The 12,332-nt window shown below is 42.7% G+C and overlaps 1 protein-coding gene and 1 long non-coding RNA gene across 3 annotated transcripts in view; one reads left to right on the top strand and one right to left on the bottom strand.

Annotated features, from left to right (window-relative positions):
• TENM3 (teneurin transmembrane protein 3) overlaps positions 1-6,390 on the top strand; it is a 363,886-nt gene extending 357,496 nt beyond the window's left edge. Inside the window, exon 33 of the mRNA XM_074866418.1 lies at positions 2,776-6,390. Within this exon, the coding sequence (XP_074722519.1) occupies positions 2,776-3,531 (756 nt within the window). The 3' untranslated portion in view covers positions 3,532-6,390. The remainder of the gene's footprint in view (positions 1-2,775) is intronic.
• Positions 2,622-11,205, bottom strand: LOC141942667 (uncharacterized). 2 transcript variants are annotated; one of them, XR_012628696.1, is made up of 5 exons: positions 11,136-11,205; positions 9,693-9,802; positions 6,561-6,715; positions 4,943-5,054; positions 2,622-2,938 (listed from the first exon to the last, which is right to left on the bottom strand). It is a non-coding gene; the product is annotated as an uncharacterized LOC141942667 (long non-coding RNA). The 2 variants fall into 2 exon arrangements; XR_012628697.1 differs by having other exon boundaries at positions 2,622-2,913.
• Between the last annotated feature and the right edge of the window lie 1,127 nt (positions 11,206-12,332).

The following is a 12,332-nucleotide window of genomic DNA, read 5'->3' as shown; positions in this document are numbered from 1 at the left end:
AGTCCTGAAAACCTGCTACAGTTTTAAATTATGGAAGAAACAAATGTGGAAGTTAAAGTCTAAATCTGCTATTTAAGAAAATTATATTTACGAATCAAATTTACTCAAAAATCAAAGATCTATGCTCTCAAAAATCCTAGAGTTCTCAGTTAAGAAGGAAGTGTTAAGAGACAGTAAAACAGATAATCCCATTGTGAGCAGTCAAAACCAGATCTCTTCTTACAAGAATCGTGATAGAGAACTTTACGAGATTAAAAGATAATACGATCTTGAAGAATCTTACAACCTAATTAAGACAAAAAATCATCAGAAGGATGGCCCAGCAGAAGGGAGCATATGGAAGCTAATTTTGCATGCATGAAGTGACCCACTAAATATATACATATATTTTTAATAGCCAGGGATTGAGTAGCAGGGAAAGACCTTAAGAGCACAGCATGAGAATAGTGTCTCTCATGAGCAGTAGAAGCAGTGAAGGAGGAGCACTGCAAGTACTCCATGCAAGGTGGTTGTATCAGGAGATAAGAGACCTGTCATCAGGCATGGCTGTGAAGAACTATCAGAGGTTGTTTATTTAGAGCTCAAATGCTAAAGAATGCAGTTACCCACTAACACCAGCAAAGGTGCACCAAGAAGAGAACCAGTCTGGCCAAAGAGAAGAGAGCAGACAGCTAGTTGTCAGAAGTCTTCAGGAAAGAGCTCAACAACATGAGGAGTGCCAGGGGCATGTGACATGACAGAGAGAGAGAAGTGGGAGGAAAACAAAGAATCAAAATTCAGAGGTAGGAAGAAGCTGTGACTATGATATTCACTGTTGAACAAGCAAATACAACCAGGAGCCAGAAGTAAACACACAAACCACTTAGTATTTTGAAACATTCTGGAGTGAGCTTTACCCAGCTCTGAGGTTTTGCTTCAGAGCTCTGAGGTTACATGTTAAAAATAAACAAACTTTGTCATTATGAAGTTGCTATAGCATCTCACTGATGAGCGTGCTGTCTAGAATATATTTTGTGCTCAATGGCTTTCACATAGGATTTACAACAGCTGAAATCCATACTTGTTAGCAAGTGCAGGCTGGAATCTGCCACATTCAAGAAGAGTTGAGAGTCCAAGTCAATTCATAATTCCCTCAGGAACTGTCCCCTCCAGAAACCTGGCCTCATGGCAGAGCAGAGAAGCCTTTGCAAGCCCTTTGCCAGGCTTTGATTAGCAGCAAGGCTGAATTAAGGATGTAGGAGTCTATTAAAAACTCCTGCTTGGTCTCCCACCCAGAAATTTGGGAAAACTAAACAGGTTTTTGCCTCATTTTTCAGCAATTAATCACATGGGTTAAACAGTATTTGATTGAAGGGAGAAGGGGTCAGTTGAAAGATAAACTGGATCATCTACAGAAACTAAGTACTCCTTTTCAAAAGTGCAGCCAAACCTATCTAAATCTTACTCTGTTTCCTGCTGAGACAACTGCTAAGGCAGCTGTCTGCTCCCCATCTCTGTCAATACTAGCTCATTCACAGCTTGTAGCTGTGAAGACCCAGGGTTAGACAGATAAGATGTGCCTATTCTGCACAGTTGTAAGGTCTCATCCCAACCACAGTTGATGTGAGCTGCCCTGCTAAGCTAACCATTCCTGCTAGTCGCTCCTGCTCTTCTACCTGTTCTGGCTAACGACAGTAGTTATGCTGGCAGGTCCCGCTCCCCAGCTATCCAAGAGTGCATCTGACATACTTGGGCTACGTATAGCTCTTAACAGTCAAAGTAAACTTCTTTAACAGCTTCTCCTATCCTAGCTTTTCCATCTTGTGCTTTTGCACCTCACAATTGAACCTCTTATTTCCTTCCCTTTTTACACACAACTTTTCAACAAGAACACCCCAGATATGTTAAAATATGGAATACCAAGCAAGCGTATTTTAGACTTGCCCATTGGTTCATTCATTGCCCCTTGTCTTTGCTAGTTATCAACAAAGCACTCTGCTGTATTCAGGATTGCACCTGTCTGAAGTTCTGTGGGGAGAAGCTGCTCATGTCTTTTAGGCAGCATGCTGGTACTTGGAGTGAAATGGAAGCTCACGCAGCTGAATTGGCCACAGCCTTTTCCCACAGCTCTTTTTATCAGTTTCTGCAAGTATTTGCAAGAAGGGGTATCTGTCCCCAGTATTCCACCTCACTGCTCTGTACCATTTGCTTTCTTCTCTTTTACTGTAAAGAAAGACTATCATTACAGTTCGATTCCCTTCCTTCCTTTAGCAGCTTGAGGGGCTATGAGAGCCTCCCTGCAATTTGGTCTCAGACTGCAGCTACCTGAGAGACTCTATCTCCTGACTCAGCGTAAAGAAGGGCTTGTTACAGTTCTAAAGCGCAGCTTCGTGACCTGCAAAAATCTCAATTTGGATGGACTTGTGCTAGACAGGAATCACAGCTGAACAAGCTCAGAGGATGAGATGACACTGTAGTAGGACTGCTCTCACCCATATTAAGTATTAGTATTGCAAAGGTCTGTCCTGTGCTGCCTAGTAAGTAGCCTTTGAAGTTAAATCTTGGTTTTGTGCAGGTTCTCAGGGAGACAAAGAGAAAAAACACTGAACGTTATCAAACAAAATAGTCTTGTAACTCAGCAGAACAAGCAGTATGTAGATTTAATTAACTCCTTGGCACTGTCAGTTGTGGCATATCCTGTTGTCGTCCACGGGCAGCACACCAAGAAAGCCTGGCTGTTTGGCATCTAGAGGGCTACAGATGGCTGGTAAAACTTCTGTCTGTTCTTGTTTACAGCCAATTTCTGGAGTGCAACAACAAGTGGCGAGACAAGCAAAGGCTTTCCTTTCCCTGGGAAGGATGGCAGAAGTGCAGGTCAGCAGACGGAAATCCAGTGGAGAGAAGTCATGGCTGTGGTTTGCCACGGTGAAGTCTCTGATTGGGAAAGGGGTGATGCTCGCTGTCAATCAAGGCAAAGTACAAACAAACGTGCTCAACATTGCGAATGAAGACTGCATAAAAGTGGCAGCTGTTCTGAACAATGCCTACTACCTAGAAAACTTGCATTTCACCGTTGAGGGAAAGGACACGCACTATTTTATCAAGACCACCTCCCCCGAGAGTGACCTTGGGACACTGAGGCTGACAAGCGGGCGGAAGGCCCTGGAGAACGGCATCAACGTCACTGTTTCCCAGTCCACCACTGTGGTAAATGGCAGGACTCGTAGGTTTGCTGATGTTGAAATGCAGTACGGTGCTTTAGCGCTTCACGTCCGCTATGGCATGACACTTGATGAGGAAAAGGCCCGAATACTGGAGCAAGCCAGGCAAAGAGCTCTTTCCAGTGCCTGGGCCAGAGAACAACAGAGAGTAAGGGATGGAGAGGAAGGCGCCAGGTTGTGGACAGAAGGAGAAAAGAGGCAGTTGCTAAGTGCTGGAAAGGTACAAGGATACGATGGGTACTATGTACTCTCTGTGGAGCAATATCCAGAATTAGCAGACAGCGCTAATAATATACAGTTCCTCAGACAAAGTGAGATAGGAAAGAGGTAACACACTGGCTTAGCTCAGGCTGCCAAAGAGACTGTGTACCAGTGTCTTCTAAAAAGGAGACCAAACTGTTTTGCTGCATTACTACTTGAGCCTAAGCTTACATCTTTGCTCAGATTTTTTCTGTAGCACAATCCGAACAGACTCTGTAATGAAAAGAGCGCCTTCCAGAAGAATGATACTGCTAATGACAAAACTTTTTTTTTTTCTCAATGACCTTAAAGGTGATCTGCTTTAAAGAATATGTTTACATATGCATATCGCTGCACTCAAGTTGGACTGAAAAGTATTAAAAAAAAGAAGAAAAAAGAAAAAGGCCTACAGATTTTGCAACAGGCTGTCTGTTCCTTTGAGGCACTGTATTTAATTAAGATACAGACCCATACAGTGTTTCCAAATATTACTGAATTGTTGACCTTTGCTTACGAAAAGTAGTCTCTCTCTTTCTCTCTCTCCTTTTCTCTCTCTTTCTCACTGCATAGGATGTGGTATGTATCTGTTAATTTTAAAACGTGGGGCAAAAATTACGGTTTATAGACAACCCAACTGCTTTAAACTGTGCTGCTTTCTAAAAGGACATTGGCACAAGTGACTTATGCTACCATGGGAATTTAATAATGGATTTTACAATGCTAACATGGTTTGCCTTGGGGGGGAAATGGCAAGTAGAATCCTTGTTGCAGATAAGCAAAGGAAACCCTGATTTTTTTGTAAATTATGTGAGACAAGTTGTTTATGGATTTTTATATGAATTACAATTTACTGTACATCAAATATTAGTCTCAGAGGAGTTAATTTATGTAAAGTGTTTAAAAAAGTTTATACTTAAAAATAAAATCATAAAAACATGTGCTGTGTGTGATTTTTTTAAAGAAAAAGGAATTGCACCTTTTATGTTATAGCTGTACAGTATAAAGGATTATATTGTAGAGATATAACAGTGATGACTAATGTCCAAAAGTGTTAATATTTTTGTATTAGGTTTAAAGCTGTGCATCTATCACTCTGCTGATAGGATGGGACACTCCGAAGTGGCTGGCTGAATCAGACCGCAGCTCCCTCCCCTCCCGTACCTCTCCTGTCACCCAGGCCAGTGCCACTTCATCAGTCATTGTTAGAAGGCACAGTAACCAAATAAGTCTCGTTTATTATGATGGAAGACTTTAATAGGTTGGGTTTTCCTTGTCTTTTTCCAGCCCTAACGTAATAAATGGACATTTATTCATACCAGGTGGGGTTTCTGTTGTTTTTTTAGAAGCTTTGTTTCACAATGGAGAGAATAGTGTCTCAGGTGCTTGGCAAATTGTATGTAGAAGAAGAAGAAATGATGTAGTTTCATCCAGTTATGTCAACTTTGTCTTCTGTATAATACAACTCTTTTAGATGTTAATAACTCCAGATAGAAGAAGCGTACCTCTGACCTGATGCTACAGAATTGCTCTTTAGGCAGGCAGGCAGGCTGTTCAGTAGGTTCATTTCCTGGCCTTCAGCTGGCAGATCAAATCCCATTACTGTGAACACTGAACCTGGGGATGGAGAGGAAGGTCCAATTCTAGTGCCTAGGCTGCATCTCCAGACCACTGCATAGATTTGGCATGCTCTGCTCCAAGGCCCAGTATATTTGCTGCAGGACAGAACTGAAGTGTGCAGCTGGTTCCTTACAGGAAGCCTGTGGTGGCATCTATGGCATCTGTTCTACATCTTGGCTGAAACCATTCTTAGAGCTTTACTCTCATGAGCACTAAATTCAGCCACAAAAATAAATATTTTTAAGATGAGACAAAATTGGGGTTTTTTGATGTTCATTGAAATATACACAGTATTTCTATCCATGTATTATAATGACAAAACATAGTAAGTGAACGTGTCTTAACTATGAATGGTTCAAGTGGATGTAATAAAAATAGTTTTCTAACTGCTTTGTATTCTGAGAGTCTATGGTATTACATACTCTAAATTGCACATTAGGATTGTTTGATAAACAGATTTGAATTTCTCCCAGCCAAGTTGCTACCGAATCTACAGTATCAGTGCTATTACTGTATGTGTGTATTTGGTAGAACATACAGAACTAATTACACATATAATGAATGCTAATCATCTATTAGAATGAAAGCACAGATTAGTTGTTAGTATTTTTACCCTTGAAGTCTTGAGGGCCCTAAATTTAGAGAGGATGATATGTCAGACCCCAGAGGCATGTCATTGATCTACGTATTCTTTCTAAAGATGTAAAATGCTAGGTGTTTGCAGTTCTGTTGGGTGGCTCTTCCACAGCACTGTATTTAGCATGCTGTAAGTGCTCTCTGTTGAAATAGGCTCATATTCTAAATTATGTCAAATGTTTCTGTTCTGTTTGAATATGAAAAGCTTGTATAACATGTCAACAATGAAATATATCTTCTACTTGATGCGTACCAGTTCCTTCTCCTTTGTTCTGGCACCCGTAAACAACAAATTACAGTATCTGTTGGTGATCATTTCAGATAAAGTCAAATCAAGCCAATTAGTGGCCTTGTTAGTAGGTATAATGAGCCTATTTCTTGCTAAAAAAGACTTGTGATCTGGACATGCTCCTGCAGGAAATAGTGACCTTGGGGAATATATAAACAAAAGATCTTTTAAAGAAAAAAATATGCATAATTAAAAGAAGCATATTACAAAAAAAAAAAAGAAAGGAGACTCTAAGTATTTTAGGCAATGCCAGTCGAAATGCTATCCTGATATTTTGAGATGTATATTTCGTCTGATTTGTATTGTTCTTTTAATTTGCCTTCTTAACTTTATATGTGTCCTGAATTTTCCACAAATTGATAACTATAGATTGCATCTAGGCTTTCCAATAAAAGCCAACCCAATGTGTGTGTGTGTGTGTGTGTTTATATTTGTTTTTTAAATCTGTATGTCAGATATTGCATCTGTGCCATTGCTTTTCTCGTATCGGAAGACGCGAACTGATCCAGTTGCACTGGTATTGATTCATTTGTTTCACAGTTGGCAGTATCTTTTTTGACTCTGTCCAATGGCCTCACCTGCTAACTCAGCAAAGTGAATTACTCCATGGGATCTCTCAGGCGGCCTACTTTAGAGAAAACATTGAATATACCTCACAAAGCCAAATCTTTTGTAGATAAGGAAAAGCCAAAGAACGAAAAAATCACGTAGAACTGTTTTCTCTCATGTCCTCCTGAGTAAAAATACAACAAAAAGTATTTGATTATAAATAAGTAGGTTGGCACTGGTAATTACATATATACACAGAAGAGATCCTTCAATCTGCATTTAGACCCACTTTGCAGAAACTGCTGACTTCAGCACTACGATATGTCAAGAGACTGCTTTGATTTTAGTTGGAACAGGCAGACTTCACCACACTCACTTTGTAGTGACAACCTCAAGTTGATAACATGTTGATCCAGCACAAATCAGGTCACTCTGCTTAGCTAACTGTGGCCTAATTTTGTTTTTTGTTTTTTTTGTTTTTTTTAAAAAAAGCCAGTAAGAGAGCTTTGAATGTTCACACTTGGGAGGTGAGAGATTTGCATTTGACAAGGGAAAAAAAAAAAGCCAGTTACCACTGCCACTCTCTTCAGAGGCACTTTTAAAGTGGTGGCTGAAAGACTGTAGAAGAAAAAACACTGCATAAAGTAACAACTTAAAATTATTGTCTATGAGAGAATAGGCTGCATTCACAGAGAATCTGAGATGACAAAATGTTTGAATTCTGTTTTCAGAAAAAAAAAGAAAAACAAATAATCTAAAAGTGTTAATACGCTGTTTTAGTGCTAGCTCCAGAATGGCGAGCTACAGCGATACATATGGCCAGCTTGAGAACCTTTAAGAAAAAGAGGAAGAGACTAGTGTGCAACTCTTTGGGGATGGGAAATACAAAGCAAAGATGCTTATTAGAAACAGCTTCTAAGCAGCTTATTAGAAGCTGCTTATTTGACACTTATTAGAAGCTGCCAGGGTTAAAAATAAGCCAGAGCAGAAACCATCACACAGCATAAACTGAACAGCACAGGCGTAGTGAAATCATACCCCTAACTGCAAAGCCACATCCAAACCAACCAGACTGATCAGCTTCTCATCTACAGCCAATTAGTGCTAAGGACTAAATATGCAATGCTTATAAAATTAAATTGATCTTTGACTGTACACACAAGTTGCTGGGGCTCAGTGATCCAAAAAAAAAGCCAAAATGAAAACCAGCTAATTGATGGGTAGGTGCCAATTTTCCCTCCCTTGGAAAAAAGGAACACATGGTCTATAGCTGTTGTGCTGATGGACAGAGCTGAAGACTTTAATTTTTTCCTCTGAAGTTTTCAGCTTTGTGGCGAAGTGACCATATGAGGCAAATTTAACTGTGTGAGTGCCTAAGCTAGACCTATAAAAAAAGTCAAAACACTAATAACAGATAAAACCCCCACTCCTCCCCCCCAGCCCATTTTTCAACAGGAGTAACATAAATAAGGATGCCAGCAATTAATTAAGTCCATCACCAAAATCTGAAAAAATTCAGTTTGCCTGTTCATCCATCCCAGAAACCTGAGTATTTGTTGGAGATCACTAAAAAATAAAATAAAATATCTTAGGCCTTTCAGGGTGAAAAGATGGTGGAAAGGTTTGTTTCTCATGCCACCTCCTAATCACAAGATGCAAGACTGGCTATTGCAGTTGGCACTGTGAGGGTGACAGAGGAACACAGTCTGCCTTGCTTTAGTAACTGGATGTGGTGGGGATGGCAGGGGAAGGAGAGTGAAAGGGAAGTGGCCTGTCATTAAGTGGTCTAAAATGCAACAGTGAGAGTGAAGTCACACAGTACCATGCAAATACTGGCATGAGGATTAACTACACTAATCTTTGTACATGCCTTAAATTAAAAACAAAAAAAAATAGAAAAAATAAATATCCTGGCCTGATTTCTAGCATCACAAATGCATACAATTCTGAGTGCTAAATATTGGTCCCCATTTATAAACAAAGCAAGCTATACAGCATCACCATCCTTTTCTTTAAGTACATGAGAGTCTTAGGTGCAATTTGGAAGGTGAAGAACAAGCATAATAACATGGCAGCTCCTTAGAGTGTCATGTTTTCACAGAACCTACTTTATTGTGTTTAGTAGTTCTGCAGGTAAACTCTCTTGCTGGTAATTACTAAAACTTCCTAGGTAAATTGAGTAAACCTTTTAATTTACTAAGTTAAAATTCTGTCATTAAGGAATATAAATTTCTAGAGACACATGCTTTTTTTTTCCTACTATAAACTAAGTCAAAGCTCATAGTAACATAATTATGCAGCTTAGAGTTAATGGTTCCCACAAAGCTGTCTTAATAAAGCCTTTTGGGATTCAGGAGAAAAAGGAGGAAATTCAGAAACTAAGAACAAAGCTGGAAGGCGACAACATGTTTCAACTGGCTCTAGTTACTCAATCACACTTAAGCTGTCTGAGACAGCAGGGCAAGTGCCATGCTTTACAGAGGCACATGGGAAATTGTTATCCCACTGCAATGAAGTATTTCCACATTCCAAGCACAGGAATCATTTTAAAACTGAAATTACAAGAATGGCTATCTAATGAACCAATTAACCTTACATCAATTAAAAAAAAAAAAGGGGGGGGGAAAGCTAATAGAAGAATCAGTTAAGAATTCAAATCTGAGCATAACTATAGCATGTGATGCTGTAAAACGTCCATTCACTGCGGACAAGAACTAATGGGGAAAAAATGGGCTGAGGAGGCTGGGGGGGTGTATGAGACCATAATACTAGGACCAGGTGCTGGTCACCATTTTCCACAATGATGGGGAAGTACATACAGAAAAAAAAACTAGTGACGCCAGCATCTGCAGATGACAAAAATTGATGGAGTGGCAAATAATGGCTAGGACAGAGCAGTCATACAGAACAATATGGATCACTCGCTGAAGTGAGCCTATTCAAACAAAATGCATTTTAATACAGGCAACTCCAGAAGTAAAATATCTCAGAATAAGAAATGCAAATCTTGCTATGAAAGGTATGTAGCTGCCTACAAGAAAGCAATGACTGGAAAGAATGAGAAACGCATAACAGATAAGTAACTCATTGTGAGATGCCAGTACAATAGTGGTGGCAATGAAGAGCTCATAGAGGTGGAGAAACTTAATCAGATTACTGGCCTTGTTAAACAAGGGAAATAGGAAGGCAATGTTATCTCTGCATATGGCACCAGCAACACCACTTTTGCGTACGGTCCTGGTACACCCATCATGAAGATGCTGTTAAAACCCTGAAGAGAGAACACAAGGAGATATCACGCACAAATCGGAGGCTTGGCAAAAAAAAACATCTTGCAGGGAGAGATTTAAACAGCTCACAAAAAAAAAAAAAAAAAAGCCAAAGGGTGCTGTGACAATAGACTCTAAGTGCCTTCACAATAAAAAACCTCACATTGTAGTGAAGTGCTTCTGAACGGGAGAGGAGGGAAGAGGCAGTGGGTGAGAATGCAATTCTGATAAAACTTCACAGTAGGAATTGGGTACTAAAACAAAACAAAAAAAAAAAAACCACAACGCGGGGGGAAGCTCGGCTTCATGACCACTGGAACAAACTACAGAAGTAGTTTCCAGAAGCTTTTGGCAAAATAGGAGGCTATTGGAATTGGAGGTAATAGATGCTGGTGATGGGAACTTAAACCAGATGATGGCACTGTCCATTTAGCCGCACAGGAGACATCAAAGTGAAACCTTTGTAACTCTGGTAAATGCTAGACTAGAGAGCTTGGATTTGTCTTCCCCTTATCCCCTCCCCTCTTCCAACCCCGAAATACTCAAATTAATTTGATACTGACTGAAGCCAACAAAGATTATTCTAAAAAGGCACGAGTTTTTAAATGGACAGCACAAGGCTGAGGCATTTTAAAAACAGCCCTTGGTTTCCACAGCAGAGATGTGGTGTTATATTACTTTTTATAGCAGCTGATTATTAAAACTAACTAAAATAAACCTCCTCACTCTCTATTAAATCCTTTTCACGAGCGTAGTAGGAGTCAATATGCCTGCATGTTTATGTCTCCAAGGCATCCAGAGGCAAGTGTTTAGGTTAAAAAAAATAAATAAAACCTTGCCTGCGCCAACAGGGACTGCACTTTGCCCTGAGCGTACATTGCCCTCAATTACCGACTCTCCCTTCCCAGGTGTTTCATGCTGTCAGCTCCGGGGAAGGTGGGACACTATCTAGTCATGACGGTGCAAAACGAGGAGCTGCTGCCTGCAGCGCCGCCAGGGCAGGCTGGCCGTGCCGGCACCCAGAACGCGGGGATCGCCAAGCTCCTGCCCCTGCCTTACCCAGGGAAAGGAAATTGCTCCCTCCCGGCTCCTGCCCCACCTCACAAGGAAACTCAGACTTAAGGGAAGAGATTAAAGGGCGCTCCCAGCCGCAAGCGTGCTGCTGCCTGCCCAGGCATGGCGGCCCGACGCGGGGGCCGGGCCGGACCGGGCCGAACACCGGCTCCCCCAAGTGCTTGCCCCCGCGCCATCAGCACGCAGGACGGCAGCGAGGCCGCCCCTCGAGCCCCCAAGACGCGGCGGCCCTGCCCCACGCAGGGGGCCGGGGCCGCTCACCTTGTCCCTTGGCACACGCTGTCCCCTCCTCCGCCGCCGGGACGCCGCACCGCCCGCCCGGCCCCCTCAGGGCCGCTCGGCCGTGGCTCGCGCGCCCCCTGGCGGGCAGGGGAGGGACGGCAGCGGCCGGCCCCGGGCAACGGCCCTGGCGTGTGGCGGCTTTGGCCGCCATTTTATCGTCTCGGTGGCGCCCGCACGGCGCTTGGGGTGCGGGCTGTTACTGCTGCTCCACGGCCCAGCTCGCTGAGGCCGGCTTCTGGCAAAAATAAATAAAGTTAATGGTACCTCTCCCTCTCCAGTCTCTCTCTGATGTGCCGCAGCCCTGCAGAGGAGGTGGCAGGTGCTCTGGAAGGGCAGTGCAGCTTGTAGGACCCTGCCTGCTGCCCTCAGCCCGGCTGCCTGCAGACCAGCAGCACTGCCCCGTACTTGCCCCAGCCCCTGCTGCATCGCCCAGCCACAATGGTGAGTCCTGACCTGCCCTCCTAAAGCAGGGCCCTTTCCATGGCGATTTGGCCCAACTCATCAGACCCGACAATGAGCAGCTATGCTAATACCACCTTGTACCTTTTTAAATGCAATCAGAAGGTGCCAGCTTGACTGCTGGTATATGCATTTAGTAAAATACATGTGGGGTTTTTTTGTTGTTTTTAACTGCACAAAAGGTATTTACAGATGGCTTTCATCTGTAGCCAGTGAAATGCAACAGCGTAGGGATCAACTGCTTCAGACAAAGAGCAGCCTGTTTCTCAGCTTAGCTGGAGGGGACGTGGTCTGGCTGGAGGCAGCCCCACGGTAGCTGGTAGCTGGCCATGGCCATGGGCACTGCCACAGCCTAATACCAACCCTGGGCCAATAGCTCAGCCAGCTACTGCAGGGCAACAGCCGCCTCGGCTGGGAGGGCAGAGGGGAAGGGCTTGGTCTAGTATAGTGCCACGCAGCGTATGTGCACGTGTGCCTTGAAAGTTAATTTGTAATTTTTGCTCCTCAATAAATCAAGACAGATGCCCCTGTAAATCCAGCTCCTCAGGAAGAAAGCAGAAGGCCAGGAACTGCATGGAGTAGAGAACAGGGCTATTTTTCTTTTCAGTGCCAAGAGCACATCAGTGACACTCAGCGCTGTGCTGGGTCAGGCCTTCACCCTCTACTAAGTTAATACCAACAACTCCTTCATCTAAAGGGCAGATAGTAACAGTGGGG

The sequence above is a fragment of the Strix uralensis genome, chromosome 4 (assembly GCF_047716275.1).
Source record: "Strix uralensis isolate ZFMK-TIS-50842 chromosome 4, bStrUra1, whole genome shotgun sequence".
In the NCBI taxonomy this organism is placed as follows: Eukaryota; Metazoa; Chordata; class Aves; order Strigiformes; family Strigidae; genus Strix; species Strix uralensis.
Note: the sequence above shows the minus strand (reverse complement) of the source record. Positions and strands in the feature narration are given on the sequence as shown.